General features: G+C 49.7%; 1 protein-coding gene across 4 annotated transcripts in view; it reads left to right on the top strand.

The window, feature by feature from the left end:
- The window catches only part of MECP2 (methyl-CpG binding protein 2), a 58,116-nt gene extending 33,041 nt beyond the window's left edge, over window positions 1–25,075 (top strand). Inside the window, exons 2-5 of one of the 4 annotated variants that reach the window (XM_024551067.4) lie at window positions 4,315–4,494; window positions 5,688–5,844; window positions 15,924–16,274; window positions 17,653–25,075. In XM_024551067.4, coding sequence (XP_024406835.2) covers window positions 5,783–5,844; window positions 15,924–16,274; window positions 17,653–18,736 — 1,497 coding nt within the window. In that variant the 5' untranslated portion in view covers window positions 4,315–4,494; window positions 5,688–5,782 and the 3' untranslated portion in view covers window positions 18,737–25,075. Of the gene's footprint in view, window positions 1–4,314; window positions 4,495–5,687; window positions 5,845–15,923; window positions 16,275–17,652 lie in introns of those variants that run through there. The other 3 variants (XM_053917023.2, XM_053917024.1, XM_053917022.2) reach the window with 3 other exon arrangements.
- The last annotated feature ends 534 nt before the right edge of the window (window positions 25,076–25,609 follow it).

Raw genomic sequence — 25,609 nt, 5'->3', positions numbered from 1 at the left:
TCTGTTAACACTTTGGTGGGCCCATAAGCTGGGTGGGACAGAGTCTCAGGGGATCTCCAGGGCTGGTCAGACAGTGTTAGCCAGGTTGATGGGAGTCTCAGATATGGCACTCTGTGGGGAGAGGGTTCAGGAAAGGGATAATGGCCTCCGCCCACTTTTCTGTGTGGGAGAAAGTTGTCCTCCAGCTCTTGCCTTGATGCCAGATACTCAGTTTCTCCCAGTATGCCACTGGTGCCTTTCAAGCTGCTACCCCAGTGCTGAAGCTGAGAAGGAGTGAGTCTGAGTAAGTCTGTGTGTGGGTTCTTTAAGAGGAACTGCTTGGGGCTTCAGCAGTTTCTTCCTCCGACTCAGTCCCCACTGGTTTTTGTAGCCAGTGGTTATGGGGACTTACCTTCATGGCAGTGGAACCCTGGGCTGGGAGTCTGGGTATGGGGCTGGGACTCCTCCCTCCTGAGATATCCCTCCCCTTTTTTATCCACCACACATGGGTGTGGGCCCAGCCCATTCCATATCTCCACCCCTTGTACCAGTCTGGATGGATGTGGTTTCTTCAATTCCGTAGTTGTCAGACTTCCATTCAACTCAATTTCTGACAGCTCTGAGTGATGGTTGTTCTATAATTTAGTTGTAATTTGATGTGGTTATGTTAGAAGGTGAGTTGTGTTTACCTATGCCGCCATCTTGACCAGAGGTCCGTATTTATTTTTGAACACCCAGCTCAGGTATCTCTTCCTGCAGAGAGCCCTTCTTAAGCCCTGAGGCCCCAGCCAGGTTACATCCCTTCTCTCACTCCCACTTCATACCAAGAGAGCAGCCTTGTAACTCTCACGGCCCATGTACGCTGGGCAGGAGGAGGAGCTGTGTCTTCCATGTTCACGATGCATGCTCTCAAAAAAGCATGGTGTGATGCTCATTCCACTCAGCACTCAGCTTTCCAAGCCTACACACTCTCTGTCACAGGCTTGCTTACTGCCCCAAACTTCCCTCCCCCTCCATTAAAGATTAGTGCTAGGGCCACAGTCTTTGTCTCTGACTCAGTCCTTTCCATCCCACAAGTAACTTCAGTCCCACATAGATGGCCCTTCTAGCACCTGGCTCACCATTTCGACTGCCTCTTCTCCAGTGACCTCAGCCACCCACTGCCATCGTCACAGCCTGGACTTTGTCATTACTGGAAACTGCTCTACCCACAGAGCTTTAACAGCTCTACTGGTGACATAGACTTTTTGTGCTCCTAGCTCTCAGGTTCCATGTTCCCTTGGACTCTGTCAGTTTTCCCTCCTCACGAATCATGCCCGTCATCCTACAGACAGGTTTTAGAATTTCCCATCTTCACTGAGCACTCCCTCTTCTGCTCCTGCTCCATTCTCTGTTCCCCCTTTGGCCAAGCTCTTCAAGAGTTGGCTACTCACTGCTCCCTCTCCTCACCTCCCACTCTTTACTCAGCCCACTCCACAGAGACTTTCTTCCCCACATTCCACAGAACAGTCTTGTCACTACCAGCGGATGTCCACATTGTCATGGCCATTGGCAAGTCCTCCTTTTGACATGGTTATTCCCTCCTGGAAATTACATGTCTCTTCCGGGACATCACCTTCTTGTACAGAATCACTGGATAGTCTTTTATTTTCCTTAACTGCCTTATGTCACATCTGAGCCCCGTTCTGTGTTGGGGGAACTCTTCACCCCGCTTTGAGTTTAATGGGAGGCCAAGTGACCTCTGTAGTTGCTGAAAATGCCATTTGCTTCTTTTCCTAGTTTCCCTTTCAGCTGGGGCAGGTATCAGCAAAATACATCCCAAGGCCAAATCTGGCCCACTGCCTGTTTTCATAAATAACATTTTATTGCAGTCCAGCCCCACCCCTCCCTTTATGCACTGTCTGTGGCTGCCCTTCCACTACACCGGCAAATTGGGTGGTTGTGACAGAAACCATGTGACCTGCAAAACAGAAAATATTTGCTATCTGGTCCTTTAACTCCCAAAAATGATCTGAGCCTTGCAGGAGGGTATGGCTATGTACCTGAGCTCCACCAGTCAGACCCACCTGCCTGGAGGCAGGGTGATGGGCAGCAAGAAAAGCCCTTGCTCAGCGTCAGAGCTGCAGGGAGGACCCCAGTGGCTTGTGACCAGGGCTGCTCCCTGCAGGGTGGCAGAGGCAGTGCTGGTTGTTCATGGCCAACTCAACTCAAAACTTGTTCCTCCAACCCTCTAGGGATTCTCTGGTCACCTAGTAAGCCTTTTTTCCAGTTTTTGTTATGGTAAAATACACATAACATAAAATTTACCCATTTTTAAGTGTACAGTTCCTTAGTATTAAGTACATTCATATCATGCAAACATCACCACCTTTCATATTCCCGTAGCCTTTTAATCAAGTCCTTGTGTAAATAAGCTAGAGTTTCCGTGGCTTGCCACCAATAATCTGAACAGATACACCTGGTCGTCCTGCTACCACCTCATTCTTCCTCTGTATCCTTTGCTGGCTCCTCTCATCACAAATCCAGATAGTGGACAGCAGGTTGTTCATACGCACATCTGAGATTCCCTCCCTCTCCTGGCCCTTCAGACCTCTGTGCTGAGTATATCCTGATTATCTGTCTCTAGCCCAGACTCCCCTGAACTCTAGGCTTGTATATCCAGCTGTCCTTTAGACCTCTAGGAGGCAAAATGTCTCAACATGGAAAACATAAAATATGGAAATCAGAACCCTTGATCTGCACCCTTCCTGCCCCCAGCACACATATGCCCTCCACTGACAGCACCTAGACCAGCCACTGCATCACCCACCTAGACTCTGCAATAACTCATACAGCATAGAGATTACCCACAGGTCCCCAGCTCGGGGTACAGTCAACAGACAGCCTCCAACTGCCTGTTCCTTCGAGTGAGAGCCTTCTCACCCAGGTCACACTATTTCCAGGGCAGTGCCCAGGTGACTGAGTAAGGGGGAGTACAAAACCCCTGTCTTGCCATCTCTGCCCAAGGTGGGCCACAGCTTCGTTGGGCCTATATTGCACTTTGGCTTCTTCCTCTGCCCAGGTCCTTTTCCTCCCCAGGTGTCAATCTCCAATAAACATTTAATGCCCCAAACTGTGAGCCCACTCTGCAGCACCTTGTGTCTCCCTGTCCCCTCACCCACACACACTCTCTACAGTTTCCACATAGTGAGCTTTTTAAAACTTTTACCCGATCATGTCACTCCTCTGAGACACAACCCTCTGGGGGCCTCTCACCCCTCTCACAATAAAATCCAAAGCCCATTGCCTGAAAGCAGGGCTGGCTCTTTGAACATGTAACCTGTATAATGCCCAGGGCTTAGAAGAACTGTGCTTGGTTTAATACTATACTGTGGCCATCTAGAAATTTTCCATTTTTGTACAAGAAGCCCTGCATTTCCATGTTAGACTGGGCCCTGAAAATTGTGCAGCCATACGTGCCTCATTTTGAGCTCATTTTCTCTGCCTCGCTCACTTGGCTGCAGCCCATTGCTCTTGCTTTTCCTGGAACATGCTAGGTTGTTCCTGGGGTCAGGGCTGTGGCTCCTCTTTATATGACCTTCTCCCTCACCCCTCATTTCCTTCAGATCTGGGTTCAGACTCACCTCAGAGAGGCCTCCCTCAGGCATCAGGCCCCTGCCCATCTCTCTGGCCTTACCTTTGATCTTGTGTGTATGTGTACACAGAGACCCATAACTCTATGCCCGGGTTTGAGCTAAAGCTTCCTGACTTTCAGGTCTGTGCTCCTTACCACTGCACTGAACCATCTGGGAGCTTCGTAGATGGCTGCTGCTGCTGTGGTTGTTATTATTACTATTCTCATCTGAGGACATTTGTCATTGCTTTTAAAGGGAGAGGAAGGGAGAGAGAGAAATACTAATGTGCAAGAGAAGCATCGATTGGTTGCCTCCCATAAGTGCCCAAACCGGGTATTGAACCCTCAACCTTTTGGTTACAGGACGATGCCCAGCCAACTGAGCCGCACTGGCCAGGGCCGGAACTTAGTAGATGTTACATACACCTGGTCTTCTGACATTCCCCCACCCCAGGAAGCCTTTTGCTTTTTCCCCTCAGGGTGCCTAAAGAATTCTTTCTTTATCCTTGAAGTTGAGGAGGTTGACCAGAGTCTCTCACTGTTGAGTGTACTTTTAATTCTTTTTTTTTTTTAATTTATTGATTTTAGGGGGGTGAGTAGAGAGAGAGAGAAACATTCTTTGTCACATTTTCCTGGGAACACGGCGTGTTCTTTCTAGCTGCATATGCAGCACATCTTTGTTTCAGGTCAGTTCTCTTATATCTTTTTTTTTTTTTTTTTAGATTTTATTTATTTATTTTTAGAGAGAGGGAGAGAAACATCGATGTGTGAGAGAAGCATTGATTGGCTGCCCCTCGTGTGCACCCCAATCAGGGACCAGGCCCCAACCCAGACATGTGCCCTGACCAGAAATCGAACCAGCAACCTTTGGCTTTGCGGATGACACTCAACTGAGCACGTGGGTCAGCGCTGTTGTAATGTATCTTGGCTGGCATCTTTTCCACTTCGGGGGTCCCCTACTATGGGAACACAAGTTACCCTTCTGTTGGTTTGGCTTTGTCTCTTTCCTAATGCTATTAGCTTTGCTCTAATTGCTTTAGCTTTTGTCATTTTCATCTGCATTCACTGTTTGTTTACTTTGATTTTCAGCTATGCATATTCTGCTTTGGGCTCTTTTTAAATGTATTTATGAGTTCCATAGTGATGTGGTTTGGTCTGCAGTTTGTTTCTCAGGTTGGGAATTTGTCCTTTCACCTTACTGTTTTATCATCTCATCTTTGAACTTCTATTGAGAACATGTTCTCATAAAGTTGTGGTAGGCGAGTGTTCCTTCTCTTCCCTGTGGTGTTATCTCTTCTTGGCGGAGGACTTGGCATACCCTGAGCCATCTCCTTCCCTGTCTCTGTTTTTTCCTTCTAGCCATAATGTATTTGCAGAGTTACCATGTCATTTCTTGTCATCTTGGCTCAGACTTGGATGACTCCATGCAGTCATTCTGTTTGCTTTGGTACAACAGGGGAATTCTTGGCCCTCTCTTCCAAGTCTCTTGGCATCCACTCTCACTGCTTTCCCCTCTGGGCTGTGATGAGCTCTTTATCTTGTGGTCACAGAGAAGTTGCACACTGGGGGAGCTGTAGTGAGGGATGGTCTTTGGGGGTATCTAAATTCTTCTCTCTGTCCTAAGAATTGTGTTAAATGTCTTACACCAAGGCTTACTCCAGCTGCTTGAAAGACGTGTATGCCATTCCTGTAAGAATGCGGAAAGGGGGGCTTCTCAGGCTCCAGGTGGTTCCCCGAATCCGTGTGTACCCAAGAGCAGTCACTTCCCACAGAGCCAGCCTGGCTTGCTGGCATGTTACCTGTTTGTCCTGCACCTCTCAGCAGGAGCTTCTGTAGTTCCTGGCCTAAAAGGGAAAAGTTACTGACTACCACCCAGTTGCTTCTCTCCAGCTTATTAGCTGAGAGGTCTCGGGGTGTTGTGGGGGTGAGGCCAGGGCAGGAGCTCCGTCTTGCTGCTGCTTTGTCCTCTGCAATCCTTTCCTAGGCTGCTGGATTTTGAAATGTACTGCGTTCGATTTTATGTCCCTTTCCTTTGTGTGATGAATTGTTACCTTTACATTGCTCCTCCCCACTTTTGTTTTGTTTACTTTCTTAGGGATTAGAAGAGAGCAGTTCTGTGGGAAGTTGTAACCTGTCCTTTGACCCTAATTCTCTAATCCATGTGGAGTCAAGTTTGTTGTGTGGTATGTGATGGAATGGCCACAAGAAGCAAGTCATGGCCCCACACCCTCTATGGTCTTTGGCTGTTCTAGGTAAATGTCAGATTCTGAAGGGAATTCCATTGGGATCTTGACTGGAAGGACAATATTCAATTTTCCTAATATGTTTTCTACCCAATTAGTGTTTATACTTAGGGAGTGACCAGTTTGTTATTTGTCTTGTCACCAGGCACTTACTTACTTACTGTTTAGCCACTCCCTAGAGTTGTTTATGGGATAGAAAACTAGTCCCTGCTGTTTGCCCGCTGCTTCCTGGTGGCTTTAAACCCCTGTTGTCAGAAGCTGGGATGGACATAGGGTGGATTCCCAGGCTGCCTCTGGGGAGGTTGCTGAGACAAGTGAGATCTCCATCCATATCTGTGTATCTCTTCCTGGGTGTTCCAGCAGTGCAGGATCACTGGAGCACCCCCCCTTCCCTGTCCCTCCCCAGCTCTCAGCAGTGCCCAGGGAAACCCCTCAGCCTGTCACTGTTCTTTCCATGTATGGCCCGATTGGGCTTCCAGGCCCTTGATTTGCCATCAGCAAATTGCACTTCAGCCAGCCTGGCTCCGAGGTCCTGTTGTTCTGACCCTGAAGATTTTCTAGGACTTTGTAAGGAATCCTGTCCCTAGCTAGACCTCCCTGGCAGGCCCACCCCCTGTGTCGGTGCGGTAGAGTTGTGGGAGCAGAGCTTCTCTCACGTTTGCTCCAACCACACCACATCTTAACAGCAGTCTCTCAGAAGGGCCTCGGCCACTGCTGGCTCCCTTCTTGTTTGCTGCCACTGAGAGAGATTTCCCCTTTTATGTATTTTGCTGGTTATTTCAATGAGCTCAGATGTCACCAGGAAACAAAAGTTTGTCAGGCATGCAGATGCGGGGTGACCTATACTAGAAAGGGCACAATAACGAAAACAAGGCCATTCACTTCAAGTTAGTTATTGAGATAGTCAGAGTGAGCTGACTCTTATGCAGTTTCTCTTCTGTTACTGGAGATCTCCTAACTGCCCCTTACCCCCCTCCCAAATATGTTGCCTCTGTATTGAAATTTTAATTTGGCAAATATTGTGTTCTTCAATAAAAGCAGCTGACACTTGCTAGAAGTCTGTAAAACTTGTTTACATAGAAGTATACAAAGGTAAGAAGAAAACAGTATCAATAGAAAACAGGGTGGGGGAAGAAGCAACTGTGGGAATGTATTGCTGGGGACCAAAAAGGCAGGCGCAATGTAAGTGTCTGTGGACACCAGCTCTTGGGACCTTGAAGACTAGATCTTTGTCGTGGGGGCACTGGAGGCCTACTGTGCCCAGGCGAGTGTCCAGCCACTCGTGCAGAGGCTCACCATGGGCACGCTGAAGGATGTAGAAGCAAAGGCACTGGGGGACCTGATGGAAGATAAATTGCTGGGTGAGGAGGCTGGAGAATGGGAGAGCAAATTCTAACACAGACTTCCCAGAGGAAGAGATGGAATAACTAAGACATCGGTAATAAGAATTGGGTTCTTGATTTTCTTCCATTCTTACCTCATTTGGCCAGCTCCCTCTACAGTCACCTTTACGGGCACAGCTGGTGGTGAAGCCACCCTGCTTGGGTATCAGTGGTGGTCCACAGCTGTATCAGCTGCACCACTTTGGGCATAATCCTTCCCCCATCCCCTGAGGCCCCACATCCTTGGGTCACAGTGTCACCATCGCTGTCATCCATATTTCTGAAGCTCTTCCCCAGCTCCTCGATAGATCTCCCCTAGCTCCCAGTACCTCCCCTTTAACAACATCCATCAAAATTGTTATGATTCCTCTCATTATTGACTGCCTTAAGAGAATGAGCATAATAGGGAAAGAAGAAATGGATGCAGGTAGAAAGTGTGTCTTGTGCTGTACTACCCCTGGCCCTCGTACAGCTCACACATAGTACCTAGAAAGTGCTTGAGGAATGCTAGCTACTGAACAAGTAGGTGAAGGGAAACATCCCTGCACTGTTCCTAGCATTCTCGCTGTCATGACTTCTGTTAAAAGCTTGCCCCTATCTGCAGAGCGAAAGCAGTTTCTGACACTCCACTTTACTCCTGTCTAGTTCCAGAAAATTTTCATCACCCCTGAAAGGAAGCCCCATGGGAAACAATCTGACAGTTCCTCAAAAGGTTAAGCATGGAGTTCCCATATGACCCAGCAATTGCACTCTAGGTGCAGACTCAAGAGAATTGAAAACGTACATCTATGTAAAGTCTTGTATACAGATGTTCATAGGAAACAACCCAGATGTTCATCCACAGAAGACTGGATAAACAAAGTGTAGTGTTTCCATACAGTGGAATGTGATTCAGCCATAAAAGGGGATGATGTTCCGAACCTTGAAAACATGATGAATAAAAGGAGCCCGTCACCAAAGGCCACATAATCCATGATTCCATTTATATAAAATGTCCAAAAGTGGCAAATCCATAGAGACAGAAAGGAGATTAGTGGTTGCCAGGGTCTGAAAGAGGGACAGGGGGAACAACTGCTTAATGGTTATGGGGTTTCCTCCGTGGGTGATGAAATGTTCTGGACCTAGATAATGGTGATGGTTGCATGACATTGTGAATGTAATAAATGCTGCTAGTGGTAAATTTTATGTTTTTATGTTATATGTGTTTTACCACAATAAAAAAAAAAGATCAAATACCCTCAGAATATTTAGTCAACAACCTTCAACTTGGCTAAATGCCTAGTCATTAAACTTCTTGAACTAAATTACTTTGTTTTTAATTGTAGTTCAGTTACAGTTGTCCCCATTTTTCCCCCATTACTCTTCCCTGCCCTACCCTCCCCTACCTCCCATGTTCAATCCTCCCCCCAACCTTCATTGTCCGTGTCCACGGGTCCTTTATACATGTTCCTTGATTCAGCCCTTCCCCTTCTTTCCCCCGTTATCACCCTCCCCGCTCCCCTCTGGTCACTGTCAGTTTGTTCTTTATTTCCATGTCTCTGGTTCTATTTTGCTCATTTGTTTGTTTTGTCAATTAGGTTCCTCTTATAGGTGAGATCTGAATTACTTTCTGATTGGCATTGTTACTAGGTCTTAAGCTGCAGAGGCGGCATTCAGGTCAGCTTGCTCCAGTCTAGCATGTGTCATCCTAGGTCCCCAGGCTGGGCTTTTTCTTGGGATAGATGACAGAGCTGCTTGCTTGGGCTCTGTGCCTGCAACCAGACAGGCTTGCTTGGAAACAGCTGTGGGTTCTGAGCACTGCATGGGGATCATAAAACCTACCTTTATGATTTAGCGTAATTGGTGAAGTCAGCTGTCATTTTAGTGGGGCATTAGAAAAACCACAGTTGTCTGGCTAGCTGCACCTGCCAGCTGTTGGTTGCTTGCTTCCCTGTAATGGACAGTAGCCTTGGGTCAGATGAGCACCCATGGCTGCCTTCTACAGGATTACTTGTAGGTTATTTTCATCATTAAAATCCAGGCAGTTCTCACCATCAGACCTCTCGAGATAAAATGATTTGGCCCAAAAATAAGATTCCTGCAACTCTAATTTTCCTCTGCTAGATCAAAGGAAAGATTTGGTCTAATGTTTGTGGTCTAGCAGCAGAGACACTGAATGATGTTTTATTACCAAGAGCTTTCTCTCGTGCTTCGTTAATATTTAAGATTTGTGAAGACTTTTCTGCTTGAATATGATATGAGCATTCCTTGGGGGGGGGGGCGGCGGGAATCTTGTGTACTACAAACCAAACAATAAAATAACATCAAGGGAAAAACAGGTGGGATAGACCATGCTAAATCTATATAACTTGGTAATCAGAGCTCACTAGCAAAACTAGTGGCAGTTCTGGTTAAGAAACAGAACACCAGGCCATTGAAATCTCAGTGGGCATTTGCACCCAGCATCTCCGTCAGCCAACCATTTTTCACCATAACCCCGATTTGTGCTTCCTCTCACACAATGCACACATGAGTTGTTCCATTGGCATTAAAAGTCAGGTCCTGGGCAAGACTTCCTTCAACAATGATTTTATTTTAAACACGGGGAAATAATCTTGACAGTTCACCATTTAGAGCATAACACTGTGAAAAATATTACGGTTCTTTCAGCCACTGAAAGAAGGCACTTCTGCAGGGTTTCCAGCTTTTTCTCTTTAAGGTAGTTGTGTAAAGTGAAGGCATTCTCTTTAATTGTTAGAAAGCTTTCCTGTAATTGCTTCAAAATACTATCACCCAGCACAGCTTCCAATTATATTGATGTCATCTCCCCCCCTTTTAAACATATGTTCCCCCTGAACCCTTTACCATTGGAGGCTTAGTTGCAGTCGTCATTACATTGCACTCTGAAGTACTTTAAGCATGGCTTCCCTGAAAGCACAGGATGCAGTTATGACACTCAGGAAACCTAATGCAGAGCTAACATGGAACCATATTCACATTCCCCAAATACCATTACTACCTCTTGTAGCACCTTCGAACCCGGGAGCCAGTCCAGGATTGCGTGTTGTTCTGTCTTCGGTCTCCTTTAACCCGAAGCAGCCCTCAGCCCTTTTTTTCATGCCACAGACCATTTTGAGGAGTCCGAGCTCACTGTCGTGTGAAATGGACCCCCTCTTTGTACTCTTCCTGTTGTTTCCTCATAGCCTGTACACCCTCCCTGCAGGATGGGCTGGCGCCGATGCTCGTCCACAGCACTACTACAGGCTGCCGCAGTCAGTAGCGCTCGGTTTGATCTCTTGTTAAGGGGCTGCCTGTCAGGTTTCTTCACAGAACAGGACCTTTCCCTTCCTTCCCTTACTCTTTAGCCTATATATTCCTTAATTTCATGTCAGCTTGTCTGTGTAGGTAAGAGTTTTTAAACACTGTCTCCTATATAGGAGATGTTCAGTTCAGTCCAGTCTTTTTAGTAGTTTTACCAGGAGGAGTGTCTGTGGATCTGACGACCTCTTTGCCAGAATCTAATCTGTGGAAGCCTGGAACCCATCCTCCCAGAGTAGCCATCTCCCATACTGCTGCTCTCATAACCCTTCCCCCCCCGCCCCATCACTGTAGATGTCACTGTCTGTGCTCCCGGGCAAGTGTGACACCAAGGCCCTCAGTGACTACCCCCGCCTTGTATCCTGCCAGTGCCAACCCACCAGTGACCACCAGGCTACTGGTAGCACCCAAATTCGTTATTTAGTCGCTCAGAGCATACTTGCTTTGAGTACTAAGCTAGCCCCTTTTTCTCCCTTGTAGTCAATGGCCACAGGGATACAGCCATCAAAAGAAGCAAAGATAGCCCTGGCCAGCGTGGTTCAGTTGGTTAGAGTGCAGGTTCAAGTCCCAGTCAGGGCACATGCCTAGGTGGCAGGTTCAGTCTCCAGTTGAGACACATACAAGGGGCAACCAATTGATGTTTCTCTCACGTCAATGTTTCTATCCCTCCCTCTCTGGTGAGCCTGTCCTCGGGTGAGAATTAAAAAAAAAAAAAAGCAAAGATAGCACAATATCTGAGTTGCGATGGCCACTTGGCACATGATTATTAAGCACTGTCCCTGTGCCTGGAACTGTGGCGAGCGGGCAGGTGGCAGTAAAGAAGGCGCACACTGTCAGGGGGGGTGCCCATCATGGCGGTATATTTGAAGTACACTGGGGGGGCATAGGGTACTCCTGCTCATGGGAGTGGGGAGGAAGGAACAGGGAAAGCTTCTCAGAAGCGCCATCTTAACTCAAATGAAGGTGGGAGAGAAGGTCAGCCCAGGGCCTCTGGTCTCCCTCCCAGGAGAGGCGGCATAGTGGGCACAGGATGGGGCTGTTGACACTGCTGCCTCTGCCCATCTGGTCTGCCCTGCCCTGCGTCCTCCTGGCCAACCTGTGAGACTCCTCAGTGAGACTTAAAAACCCATCTCAGGACTTCCTCCTCCAGGGAATCTCCGTCTCTGGGCTTCCCTCTGCCTGGAACAGGGGAGGTGTCACTACTTTTTGTTAACCCCTTTGTCCTCCCCCCAACACACACTAAACTGGGAGCTCTAGAAGACCAAAGAATGATGCTAATTCCACCCTGGCATACCAGCCCTCAGCAGAGTCTGGCCCAGGACAAGGGCATCAATGAAAACACATTGACTCAACTGTGACCTCAGACAAGTTCCCTTGTCTGGTTATACTTCCTTTTCTTTCCATCTGTGACACTGAAAATTGAATAGGTGGTTTTCTGAGGCTAATCCTAACACTAAAATACACGAGTTTGTGAATGTGGACTAGGTGCCCAGTTCTCATACTCAGGATTGTGCTTGTATACGTGTGAGTGCATGTGCACGCACATGTATATATGCTGTGATTAGAGGGAAAATGAAGAGGGTTTGGTTTGTTTTTTAAAGTGCGTGCTTGGGAGGTAAGGGGTGGGTGGAAATGGAAGAGGGGATGGGGGGATAAGTGGTGGTGGGGGAGGAAGGGAAGGAAGGAAAAAAGGAAGGGGGGGAGAAAGAAAAATGTGTGCTTCAGCAAACCACATAATCTCTTGGTGTGTGTGTGGGAGGGGTGCTTAAGGAGTTGCCAGGCATCCCATCCTGTCCTCCCTCCTCAGGTCACCCTGGGACTGAGCAGGTACTGGGGCCAGGGGTAAACTCATTTGGATTACTTGTTTTGCATCATTTTGGGGCTTTTGTTACTTGTTTTTAAGTATCAAACACCTGTGTATTCCTTGATACACAGAATTGAAAACCAATATATTATCTTAGTGGTTTCAGGTAATTTCACTTTAAAGAACCTAGAATATTACAGATAGAGTTAAAGGTCCTTTTATTCCACCATCTTTGGTACTATTAAAAGTTCATGTATTATATACTTAGGAACGATTAGAAAGGTAAATTTTATGTTACGTGCATTTTATCACAATAAAAAACAACTTTAAAAAAAACCCCAAACAGTTCATTTAGGCCCAAGTCAGAGTTTGGGCACAGCTGGATAATCCCACTTTGGCAGCTACTAGCCAAAGATCTGTGTTCTCCTCCCCTTGAACTCCACACTCCCAGGCTTTGGAAGAGATTCTTAACTTGTCCCTTCCCCTCACCCCACACCAGTCTATCAGCTACCTCTGTTGCTTCACCTCTTGGTCATGTCCCCAATCCTCCGCTATCTCCATCCTGGGCCACACCAAGACCACTCACTGCAAGAGGCTTCTCAGGGATCTTCCCTGCTATCCTCTCAGGCCTCCTGCAGTCTGGAGTGATCTTTTGAAGATAAGAGCCCTTGTCCCTGTGCCCTGCTCAAAGCTTCCCATCACACTTGGAATAAAACCCAACAAAGCCCTCCATGTCCCCCCATAAGGCCTCTTTACTGTCTGGAACCTTTACCCCCCACACACAGCCACATGGCTTCCCCTTCACTTCCTTTAGGTCTTGCTCTCTTTTCTCCCCTAATATCACCATGTGGATTTTTTCTTCAGTATGTTCTAATCAGTTCATTCTTTTGAACACTCACCTGGGTGCAGCTTTGCCCAATACGAGGGAACCCTTTCCACCAGCACCTGTGTCCTTTTGACTCTCCCGATAAACGTCTAAGGGCTCCAGCTTTCTGCCTCCACAGGCTGCCCCAGAACGAGAACCACCCACTTCTCCCAGGGGCCAGCCTGGTCCCCTTCCAGGAACACCAAGCACGTTCCCTGCCCCTGGGGTGCCTTCCTTGGCCTTAGAATACGTCCCACCATGGGGGTACAGAGCACTGGTCAAAAGTATTGGAAATAATTTTTTTCTCTGTGGTATATTGTCAATTTGATATAATTACTCATTTGTTTCTGTTTGCATTCAGTGTAGTGAGGTTTTATTACCTCTTGTTTTCATTTTATTTTTCGTTATGTAAACTTTTACCTGATTCAGAAGTTGAAATTATGCTCTGGCGTACCCAGAAAGGCCTCAGCAGTTCCAGTAGTTTCTGATGTGTGCTTCCCAAAGTCCCCGTGCTCAAACAAAAGGCAGCCTACGATATGCATTTTTTACTTTGCAGTAGATCCTGAGGTCACTCCTTGGTGGTTCAGGGCGCTCTCGATGGTGCAGGCGTGTTTCTGTCTAGTCAGGCAGGTCCCTGATGGCAGCCATCTAAGTTGTCCTGGGCTGGTATAAACAATGATCTGTAAATAACATCATCCTCTCTTGTTTGCCTTTCTGGAGGTGTCTCTTCAGGGTAGGTTTCTAGAAGGGATTTCCCTAGATTGCATCAACACCCTTGATTGTATCTAAGAGGCATTCCTGGGTCATATGGCTTGTACTTGACCTCACAGTGGCAAAATTATTTGGGGAATACAAATGAGAGTTCTGAGAAGTCAGACCTGTTCCATAGGTGCAGTGCTTTTCTCTGACTCTGCTGCTGTCAAGGGCCCAGGAAGCAGCCCTGGGCTTCAGCAGTGGGTGCCCCTGTAGACTGTGTGGAAGTGGTGATTCCAGTCTATCCACCACCTTGCTGCTGGCAGAGCTCCCCTTCTCCCTCTGTGACGGTGGGCCTCGGGCCACACCCAGAGTTTTTCATTTCCTGCTGAGAAGTTAAGACAGGGAAAATTGAAAAGTAAGCTCTGCTAGAACAGGTTAGGGACCCCTGCTTTTAGAGCAGGAGAAGGTCTCCTGTGAGCCAAGGGCTGAATCTGGGTGACCCTGGCAGCCATGCTCGGGGCCCTGAACTTCTGGATGAAGATCCAGGTAACTTAGGGGTAAGCCTGAGGAGAGCTGGGACACACCCTCACCGCCGTCTGTCTCCCCACACCCAGCCTGAGCTGTTGAGGAAAAGCGTGTCCTCATGGCGCCAAGTGAGTCCTGGTGCTAACCTGCTTTCCATGACTTACCCATGTCATTCGAGTCTGGTTTCGAGTGCACACCACAGTGTCTTTATTGAAGTCTCCACAGTGTGCACAGGAAGGGAGGTCACTTGGGATAGATCAGCCCCAGGACAGTGATCAGCGCGGGCGTGAGCTATATGGGACAGGGAAGCTGTAGAGCTGTGAGATACAGAGCACAGGAATAGTCTTGCCCTTTTCCAGAATGAGCTGCTAGCTGACGGACTAGCAGGTGGCTAATTCTGAACTCACAATTCTTTCTAAGCCTTCCCTGGCCCCAGTTGTGTTCTTGCCCTCTTAGCCCGGCCAGGAGAGCATCATGGACAGAACAGCATGTCCTGGGAGGTCCCAGGGTCCAGGGCCTCTCAGTGAGTATTTCTGAAGTATGCAAGGGAATCTACCAGATGGAACCTAAGTATAGGGAAGGAGCTGCTCTGTCAGTGTGAAAGAATGGGGAAGTGCCCGCCCTGGAACAGGGAGGGTGCCTCTGTCTTTCTTGCTCTTCCCTCCTACCAGCAAGGCCACACTGTTGTAAGCGAGCATCTCCTGATACAGACTCACCTGACCCGGCATCGCTTTTTTTCTTATGCCACAATCCTGGGCAGTGGTTTCTGGTTGCCCAAGTTAGCCAGTATTTATATAGTGACTTTTCTTCCTCCGGGGTGTTAGTTCCCATTGTTCAGATGAGGAAACAGGCATAGGATGTTGAGGTCACTTGCTCAGGTTCATGTTTGCAAAGGGCAGAATCAGGATTTGAGCTCAAGTTGGCTGGCTCCAAACCTATCTACTCTTTCTACAGTGCTGCTCTGTGCGCCACCTCCCAAGGGGGTAGTGTAGAGCTGTGTTCCTCCTGTTAGCAAGTTGTACTGTGCCCCACAGCAGTTCTTTGAGTACACATTTTAAAAACCTAAAATACAGAAGCTATAGTAACACTCAGGCCAAACCTTTGTGAAGAGGAGCTCCACCCCCACTTTGGGTGGACAGCTTCCTCCCCAGCAGTTGAGGGCCTCCTGTCAGCCCTCGGATGCAGCTCATAAAGTGGCCTCTGCCAAGGCAGCATGCTGAGAAGCCACACAGTGTTCTACTCAGGAAAAAATGCCACCTGTGAAGGCCACTCACTCCTGCACACTAGGAATGGGACTGGAGGTGGCCACAGTGCAGGTAGTGTAGTTGGCCACCACCAGCAGCAGCCCAAAGCCCCTAGAGAAATCTGTGAAAGGAAGAATATCAAGACCTGGGTGAGCACCGGCAGAGCAGCCCGGCTCCCAGAGCCCAGCCTGCGCTGGGCAGCCCCAAGCCTGCTGGTGCTTGCTTTTTCTGCAAACCAGTGTGTCCTCTACTTACATACTTGTTTAATACTTCAGGGAAGAAAAGTCAGAAGACCAGGATCTCCAGGGCCTCAAGGACAAACCCCTGAAGTTTAAAAAGGTGAAGAAGGATAAGAAAGAAGACAAAGAGGGCAAGCATGAGCCCCTGCAGCCGTCAGCCCATCACTCTGCTGAGCCAGCAGAAGCAGGCAAAGCGGAGACCTCAGAAGGGTCAGGCTCAGCCCCAGCCGTCCCGGAAGCTTCTGCCTCTCCCAAACAGCGGCGGTCCATCATTCGCGACCGGGGACCCATGTATGATGACCCCACTCTGCCTGAAGGTTGGACCCGGAAGCTTAAGCAAAGGAAATCTGGCCGCTCCGCTGGGAAGTATGATGTGTATTTGATCAAGTAAGTAAGGGCAATTCCTCTATCTACAGAGCCAGGAGGCCTGAATAGGCAGGAAGTCGGGGACAGGCACTGAAAACTAGTGGGGGGTCCCTTGGAGTAGGAGCTCTTTGCTGCTAGTCGATCAGGAAAATATGTGTGTGTGTGACCTTAACTGGGGTCAAAGAGGCTTCAGTAATGAACACCGCATGCAGGCATGACTAGGTATGCTTAAGACAACTGTGCGGAAGTCACTGCCCTGAGTGAGATGTGCACAGGGTAGCAGAGCGTGACTTTACCCTGCCAGGCCTTGAAGCCTCGTTTGGAGATGGAATAGCAGTAGGGCCTACCCAGGGTCACCACGAGAATGTCAGGAGAGGTCACCTGGGAAGCACTGAGGCCACAAGGTCTGCCACTCGCAGTAGCCTGGGCTCAGGAGGCAAGCGGAGCTCCCTGGGGGTCCTGCCATTTCCCAGATGGAGACCATCCAGCTGAGGGGGCTCTTCTCAGAACCTGTAACCTCATCATCTTTCTGGGAGACTTGTTCGATGACACTGCTGGGATGAACCAGAAGAATTAGGAGTTCGTAGGGCTCAGTCTACTCTGTGAATTGTGCTGAGAAAGGTGGACTCTTGGACAGGGCCTCTGGGGAAAGACACAAATGGATCCCATGTGCCTTTCCAACAGTCTCTTTTGCATTTGTCCAGCTTCGGTCGGGGGTGGGGGTCACTGGGTTTTTTCTATTGAAACAGTAACTGCCAAGCCTGAGCTTCAGAGAAGGAATGAATAAGTATATTTCAGTTCTGCCCCTTAGACAATCCCAAAAAGGTTAGCAGTTTTCAAAGGATATTCGCATCCTTGTTTGGTCTCAACAACTCTGAGAAGGGTGAGCAAACCATTATCCTGTTGACATATGAGAAAACTGATTCCCAGAGATGCTAAACAGCATGCCCAGATTGAAACAGAGGGTGCTCTACTGGCAGATCAGGCCCAGGCCACAACCAGCACAATGGGCCCCAGCCGGATGGCTAGACAGGGTTCCCAGATCAGACCCCTTTGCGGGGCTGGAGGGAGTCTCAGTGGCAGGCAGGTCCTCAGGGTCATCCAGGTAACAGCTGTGGAGCAGCTAGCACTGAGCTGTTCTGGTACAGAAGCAGGCCGTGTAGGGCACCTACCCCTGCTCAGCAACCTGATCACTTCATGTGTAGCTGTGGCCATGCCCCTCAAGTTTTAGCTTCTCTTGACTTTTCTTAAATGTGACTATGGTTTGGTAGTATCATCAGGCGTATCACCTGCAGAACATCTTCTGTCAAAGTTCACCACTACCTTATGCTCTGCCTCATCTCTGACATTGCTGTGGAAGCTTCTAATCATTTTTGTGTCTCTCCATTTGTTCCTACAGTCCCCAGGGAAAAGCCTTTCGATCTAAAGTGGAGTTGATTGCATACTTCGAAAAGGTAGGCGACACCTCCCTGGACCCTAATGATTTTGACTTCACGGTAACTGGGAGAGGGAGCCCCTCCCGGCGAGAGCAGAAACCACCTAAGAAGCCCAAATCTCCCAAAGCTCCAGGAACTGGCAGAGGTCGGGGACGCCCCAAAGGGAGCGGCACCGCGAGACCCAAGGCAGCAGCATCAGAGGGCGTGCAGGTGAAAAGGGTCCTGGAGAAAAGTCCTGGGAAGCTGCTCGTCAAGATGCCTTTTCAAACTTCACCAGGGAGCAAGGCCGAAGGGGCTGGGGCCACCACATCAGCCCAAGTCATGGTTATCAAACGCCCCGGCAGGAAGCGAAAAGCCGAGGCCGACCCCCAGGCCATTCCCAAGAAACGGGGCCGAAAGCCAGGCAGTGTGGTGGCGGCGGCTGCCGCTGAGGCCAAGAAGAAAGCCGTGAAGGAGTCATCCATCCGGTCTGTGCAAGAGACCGTGCTCCCCATCAAAAAGCGTAAGACCCGGGAGACAGTCAGCATCGAGGTGAAGGAGGTAGTGAAGCCTCTGCTGGTGTCCACCCTTGGCGAAAAGAGTGGGAAGGGACTGAAGACCTGCAAGAGCCCTGGGCGGAAAAGTAAGGAGAGTAGCCCTAAGGGGCGCAGCAGCAGTGCCTCCTCGCCCCCCAAGAAGGAGCACCACCACCACCACCACCACTCAGAGCCCCCGAAGGCACCCACACCGCTGCTCCCGCCCCCTCCCCCACCCCCGCCCGAGCCCCAAAGCTCCGAGGACCCTGCCAGCCCCCCTGAGCCCCAGGACTTGAGCAGCAGCATCTGCAAAGAAGAGAAGATGCAGAGAGGAGGCTCGCTGGAGAGCGATGGTTGCCCCAAGGAGCCAGCTAAGACTCAGCCTACGGTTGCGACCACCACCACGGCCGCAGAAAAGTACAAACACCGAGGGGAGGGAGAGCGCAAAGACATTGTTTCATCCTCCATGCCAAGGCCAAACAGAGAGGAGCCTGTGGACAGCCGGACGCCCGTGACCGAGAGAGTTAGCTGACTTTACACAGAGCGGATTGCAAAGCAAACCAACAAGAATAAAGGCAGCTGTTGTCTCTTCTCCTTATGGGTAGGGCTCTGACAAAGCTTCCCGATTAACTGAAATAAAAAATATTTTTTTTTCTTTCAGTAAACTTAGAGTTTCGTGGCTTCAGGGTGGGAGTAGTTGGAGCATTGGGGATGTTTTTCTTACCGACAAGCACAGTCAGGTTGAAGACCTAACCAGGGCCAGAAGTAGCTTTGCACTTTTCTAAACTAGGCTCCTTCAACAAGGCTTGCTGCAGATACTACTGACCAGACAAGCTGTTGACCAGGCTTCTTAGGGTACGCCTGCACCTCCCCTCCCACCCAGACCTCCCCCCGTGTGGTCGTTAAGGACAGAGGGCACTTGAGAGGACACTCCCATTTTCGGTGCCATTGGTGCCCCAGTCTCAGCTCTCCTCTCCCCCGCCCTGCCCCTAGCTTCCCTACCTCCCCCATTCCCACCCACGTTGGGACAAGGAGGTGTGAGGCAGGAGAGACAGTTGGATTCTTTAACGAAGAAGGTGGAGATGGCCAGTGGCTACAGCCTGTGTGATCCCACCGTGGTGGCACAAACCTGGCCCCACTCCAGCCCCAATCCAAAACAAGGACATTTCACAGGACAGGGAAGTAGCACCTGTTCACTCCAGGTCTGGCATGGCTCGGAGGGAGTCGTCCTTTGAACTGTTGGGTGTAGACTGGCCTGAGCCAGAGGAGAGGATGGCCCAGGGCCGGCCTCCAGTGGATGGCACTAGAAAGAGGCCATGAGGCAGCAGGACGAGGCACAGGCAGGCTGGCCCAGCCTCAGACCGGCAGAGTGTAGCGGGGCAGGAGGGACTCCTAGTCACTCAGAGCAGTCTGTGACTGGCAGTTAGAGGCTCACTGGGGCGGAGGCCAAGGGGAAGGAGGGGAGAATGTTCTTCCAAAACTTTCCAATTCTACTCCTTAGGGACAGCTTAGAACTATTTGCACTATTGAGTCTTCATGTTCCCACTTCAAAACAAACGTGCTCTGAGAGCAAACTGGCTTGAATTGGTGACACTTTGTCCCTCAAGCCACCAGACGTGATGGTGTTTAGAACTGCCTGGATCTGTAGATACCTGCGCTTGTTTTAAAGTGGGCTCAGCACATAGGGTTCCCACGAAGCTCCGAAACTCTAAGTGTTTGCTGCAATTTTATAAGGACTTCCTGATTGCTTTGTCTTCTCTCCTTCCATATCCGCCTTCTGTCATTTCATTCTTTCATTTCTTCCTCATTCATCCCTTCTGTTCCAAGCAGCCGCAGTGCCCGACTGTACCCTGAACAGATTCTGGTTAGCTCATGTCCCCAGAACTCACCCTGCACTTGGCCTTCTTGCCACCAACCCCAGCCCACCCTCACCCCATTTTCAGCCCTGAGGAAGCCCCGGGTTCTGCCAGGTCCACCTGACCCTAGCACCTCAGCCTCTCTGAAGGGCAAGAGAATAGCAAGATCTCACTCTCCTAGGTCAGAGCCCAGGCACTGAGCCTCCTCAGCCTTCCACTTGAGAAAAATGAGTGGGAAAAATCAGGCCAGATTTGGATTTGGGAGTTGGGAGAACAGAGGCCCCCATGGTCTGCCACAGTCACTGAGCAGCCCAGCCCTGACCTTAGCCTCTGCCAGGCCTGACTACCACAGTGCAATGTGGCAGGGCTCAGACAGAACAAATGCAGATGCCCCCAGACCTGAGCTGGGACCAGTGCCTAGGGCTCCCCCTTCTCTGTCCACCCAGGCTCCTCCACTAACCACGAGTTCTCTTCTAATGGAAAACCTTTGGCTTTTGTTTGCTGGAGACTGGGTAGGGCCAGTGTAGCACACATCTTCACATCTGCACCAGGGCTGTGGTGTAGGGGCTTAGAGGCTTGGGTTTGCTGTGGGATCCCATCCTTTCAACCTCTCTGTTCAGGAAGTCCTTATCTAGCTGCATATCTTCATCATATTGGTATATCCTTTTCTGTGTTTACAGAGATGTCTCTTATATCTAAATCTGTCCAACTGAGAAGTACCTTATCAAAGTAGCAAATGAGACAGCAGTCTTATGCTTCCAGAAACACCCACAAGCACGTCCCATGTGAGCTGCTGCCATGAACTGTCAAGTGCGTGTTGTCTTGTGTATTTCAGTTTTCGTCCCCTGGCTTCCTTACTGCGGTGTAACCATGAAGGAGTGAAACATCCTAGAAACTGTCTAGCACTTCCTTGCCAGTCTTAGTGATCAGGAACCATAGTTGACAGTTCCGATCAGTAGCTTAAGAAAAACCGTGTCTGTCTCTTCCAGAATGGTTAGAAGCAAGGGAGTTTGCCCCATTCTGTTCGTAGAGTCATAGTTGGCCTTTCTAGTATTTTTGTATCCATTTCCTTATGCTGCAAAAGCAAGTCCCACAACCAGCCCCACTCTGCTGTCAACCCTCCAGGCTTCACTTCTGAGTCCTCCCAGGAAGGGAAGGGGGGTTGGAGGAGGGGCGAGTCCTTCGGGACCCCTCTTCCTCCAAGGACAAAAGGCTCCTGCCCCCACAGTGGCCTTGCACTCCTGGCACCCCCAAAGACGCCTAGCCATGTGAGCGTGGCATCCGGCCAGTTTGTCGTGGAGACGTTGTCCATTTTAATTGGTCGTGTTTTTGTGTTATACCTAGTCCAGTGAAATGTGGCTCCTAGGACCAATGTCAGGAGCTGGCTGGCCTTCCCATCAGCTCAGTACCATCTGGTCCTGGGAAGAGGAGTGCGGGGCCCATCAGGCCCGCCTTTCACCCATGACAGTTTATTTAGGGGCTGACTGGGCACTGGCGGTCAAGAACACAGCATCTGAAGGGTCGTTTTCTTTCTGCCCGCCCAACCTGCAGTCCCCCAGCTCCCTAGCTTCCTCCCCTAGAGTTCAAAGCCGCAGGCAGTGCCTGAGGCTCCTTAGGGTTCTCTCTCTCCCCGTTTCTTCCAAATTCCCTCCTTTTTCCCAAATAAAGTCATCACGAGTGAGTCACCTTAAAGCAGGCTGCCTTGGTGGTTTGTCACCCTTGGCGGGCAGGGGCCCTGCAGCTTCCATGCCACCCCTGTTCCTAGAGGCAAGTTGGCAGGAGGTTGGAGGCAAAGCATAAGCCCTAGAATTCTCACCAGCGGTGTCCAGCCTAGTCTGGTTGTGACCTTGATTGTGTGTGTACTTGAACACAACGAAGGTTAGGGGGCATCTTTTAGGGACTGTGAAGAATACAGGAATTGACCGATGGCTTTCAGATCCCCATGGGTCTGGGTCACAGTCACGTTCATCATCCCTCCCTTCATTGTAGTTGTTAGTTACTACCCCCCTTCTTGACCGAATTCTGTATGTCCTCCAGCTCTTCGCACAATGCCCAGCCCAGCCCTGCCCTACCTGTCCGCCCATTGGTGGGCTTGTCCTTACCAGTGGAATTGCCGGCTTTGGCACTTCAGTGAACTGGGGAACTAGGCCGCAACCAGGCTGTAGTCTAGCTCCCTTCTGCTGGCATAGGAAACACCTAGACACACCACATCCCCAGTCCATCATTGCCAAACTAGCCAAGGACTCAAGCCTCTCAGTTCCCTGGAAAGTGAAAGTCGTGGAGGCCTGGGGATGTTTTACTGAGACCTCGTGCAGGTGTGGGCAACAGTCTGTTCAGTGGCGTCATTCCAGGCTAGAGGCCAAGAACAGTGGCAGACCTGCAACAGTCCCAAATTGTTGCCTGTTCTGCCCAGCTTGTCATTGCTGTGACCGTGGTCATGAAAGGGTACTAGCCAGAAACAAACTTCCATATTTAGTGGGAGTTTCCTTAGCTGACAGGCCCTCTGGATGTTAAGTAACTCTTAATAAGCAGCTCAAGCCCAGGAGGGAGCAAAGGTTGTGAACTCACCAGGGGCCAACTGAATCTTGTGGAGCATTCCCACTCGGCTCTCTGGACTGACGGGGTCAGGAGAGGTCACAGGTACTGGTTCTTGGACACCTTTGTGCATCCATCCATTCCTAGCTGGTGTCGTTGCCCTGAGTTGCTTCCTGATGCGAGTTTCACGCAGAGTCTAGGACCAATGGCCCAGACTTTGGGAAGCAAGTTATCTAGAGCCTTACAAGTGTTTGCCTAGCCAGTCCCCCAAGTGCCAGCCACTGGCACGTGGGCAAGCACAGCAGCGTCACCAGGCCTGTGGTTGAGCCCCTGCCCCCGTGCCCCTGCTCTGTTGGATTCCCCAGTCTTCCTCTGCTTCCTGCAAGGGTCCATCTTTGCTCTTTGTCAGTTAGCCCATCCACACTGGAGGGGTTTGTTGAGTCTCCATTTTAGTGTCTTTCTCTTTTAGATCAATCTTTAGAAAAGGCCTAATTGTTATAAATCACTAGGATACTGTCTCCCCCAGGGTCTGAAGTTATGTATTAAAGAGGAAAAAAGTGAACACTGAAACCCACTCTCAACAATTCAGAAGGAAACCTAGAAAATATTTGGCAAAAAATTGTATTTTAATGTCTGAACGAATAAGAGCAAGCTTTTGCAAAAATTCTGATCTAAAAATACTTGGAGCCTGCCCTGGTGTGTGGCGAGTGCTGCAGGCTAAGGGGCTTCCAGTCTGAAGCTGCTGGATCTGAGACTCCAGGCCGTCCTGTCATTGGAGAGCCCATATTTCCTTGGGTAGCAGTCTCTGAGGACTTAGCTGCCACCTCTGTCCTCTGGGGCGGCCTGGACGTTAGTGGCCCACCTGGTCTCAAAGCAGCAGGAGCCCAGCTCTTGGAGCGGGAAGCTAAATGGTCACCAGGGACTTGCAAAGGCCTGCATCATTGTCACTCCCCGGCACCGCCTGTTTCTTGCTCCATTCTCATCTCTGCAGAGCCTACCCAGAGCTCTGATTTGTCAGGGAAAAAATGAGTTCCAACTAGGAAGGCGAGGGTAATGTCTTCCCCTTGGCCTCTGCCTGTGGCACAGCCTTTCCCCTGAGGACATTCCCCTGCTCTGCTCTCCTTCGGGTCTAGGGCCTGGTGAAACGGCACTCCCTTCTGAACTCGGAGGCGAGGACAGAGGCCTGAGCACTCACTGTGGTGTGTGCCCCACTCACCCCACACCCTTTAGAGCCCCTGGGGCAGAGGGAGGGTGGGCATGAGGATAGGTGCCCCCACCCCCAGCAGAGCTGAGCATTTGAGAAACTTGCAAATTGTCTTTGCTTCTCTAGCTCCCCCTTGTAGCTTACATTTTCTCAGGTCCTGCTCCGCAGCGAGAGAAAATAAGATGAAAAGGCCAAGAGGTTTGCCTCCTGCCCACTGGTAGTCCCTCTCCCCACAGTGTTTGTGTATCAAGTGACAAAGCTGTTTTTCCTGGTGACCCTGACTATATCCAGTATCTTATAGACTATGCGCATAGGCCTGCTCGGTCTCCTCTGTCCTGGGCTTTTGTTTTGCTTTTTAGTTTTGCTTTTACTTTTTCTGTCCCTTTTATTTAATGCACCAACTAGACACACAAAGCAGTTGAATTTTTATATATATATCTGTATATTGCACAATTATAAACTCATTTTGCTTGTGGCTCCACACACAAAAAAAGACCTGTTAAAATTATACCTGTTGCTTAATTACAATATTTCTGATAACCGTAGCATAGGACAAGGGAAAATAAAAACAAAAACAAACAAAAAAAACGACAAATCTGTCTGCTGGTCACTTCTTCTGTCCAAGCAGATTCGTGGTCTTTCCTCGCTTCTTTCAAGGGCTTCCCTGTGCCAAGCTAAGGAGGCTCCAGGCAGCACCCGGGTTTCGCACTGTTTCTCCAGTGCTTATGAGAGGTCCCAGGACGCTGGTGCAGAACAGTTCACCTCAACGGGTACGTGCGCGAGCGCTCCCTTGCCCTGGCAAAGTCTGGAATGTAGTTGGCACCTCCTGGTCCCCTTCCACCTCCGGGTGGGGCAGCTGGAGTCCACGGGGGTGGCCTGACTTCCCCAACCCTTCCAGTGACCTGGCCAGAGTGATCACGTGTGGAGAGTCAGCTCAGCAGGTCTCTCCACCAGTAGGGCTCCTGCTTTGCCGAGTCCAGGGGTGGAGGGAAGATGGGGAGTCTGTCATGTCTGTGTGTGAGCGGCACCAGGTAAAATGCCAGGAACCCCAGAACCACATACGAGAGTCCAGTCCCCTCTAGGAGGTAGCGAAGACTCCAGAAATGTCCCTTTCTCTTCTCCCATATCCTGTGAGTAATTGCATTTGCTTTTGTAATTCTTAACGAGCAATATCTGCTAGAGAGTTTAGCTGTAACAATTCTTTTTGATCGTTTTTTAAAGTAATTAAAAACACCAAAAAAAAAAAATCCAGAAACTTGTTCTTCCAAAGCAGAGAGCATTATAATCACCAGGGCCAAAAGCTTCCCTTCCTATATCAATACTTCTGAGGCCTGAATCCAAAAGAGAGTCACTCACAGGCCCTTTGGGTGGCTGGGCTACCTTTGGGCCCCTCGGAGGACCTGATCTGGGGCCCACTCCAGCCTGTATTCAGTATTAGCAGTGGGTCACGATGTCCTTGCCCGTCCAGCCTGGGATGGGGCCAAGGAGAGGAGGCCATTGCTATTGATGCTTGGCCACTAACAGGTGGGTGTCCGCATGTGTCCACCTGCATGCTTTCTGGCGGAAATGTGAAATCAGCACCTGAGTTAGGCTCACCCAGTGACCTCTCGCCCCACTGGGCTGGAGCAAAGCCCGCCCAGTTCAGTGTTTCTGGGGAGCTGGACAGTGGAGTTCAAAAGGCTTGCAGAACTTGAAGCCTGCTCCTTCCTTTGCTACCAAGGCCTCCTTTTCCGTTTGATTTGTCACTGCTTCAATCAATAACAAGCCGCTCCAGAGTCAGTAGTTGATGAATATATGACCAAATATCACC

The sequence above is a fragment of the Desmodus rotundus genome, chromosome X (genome assembly GCF_022682495.2).
Source record: "Desmodus rotundus isolate HL8 chromosome X, HLdesRot8A.1, whole genome shotgun sequence".
In the NCBI taxonomy this organism is placed as follows: domain Eukaryota; kingdom Metazoa; phylum Chordata; class Mammalia; order Chiroptera; family Phyllostomidae; genus Desmodus; species Desmodus rotundus.
This window is presented reverse-complemented; position numbering and strand designations above follow the sequence as displayed.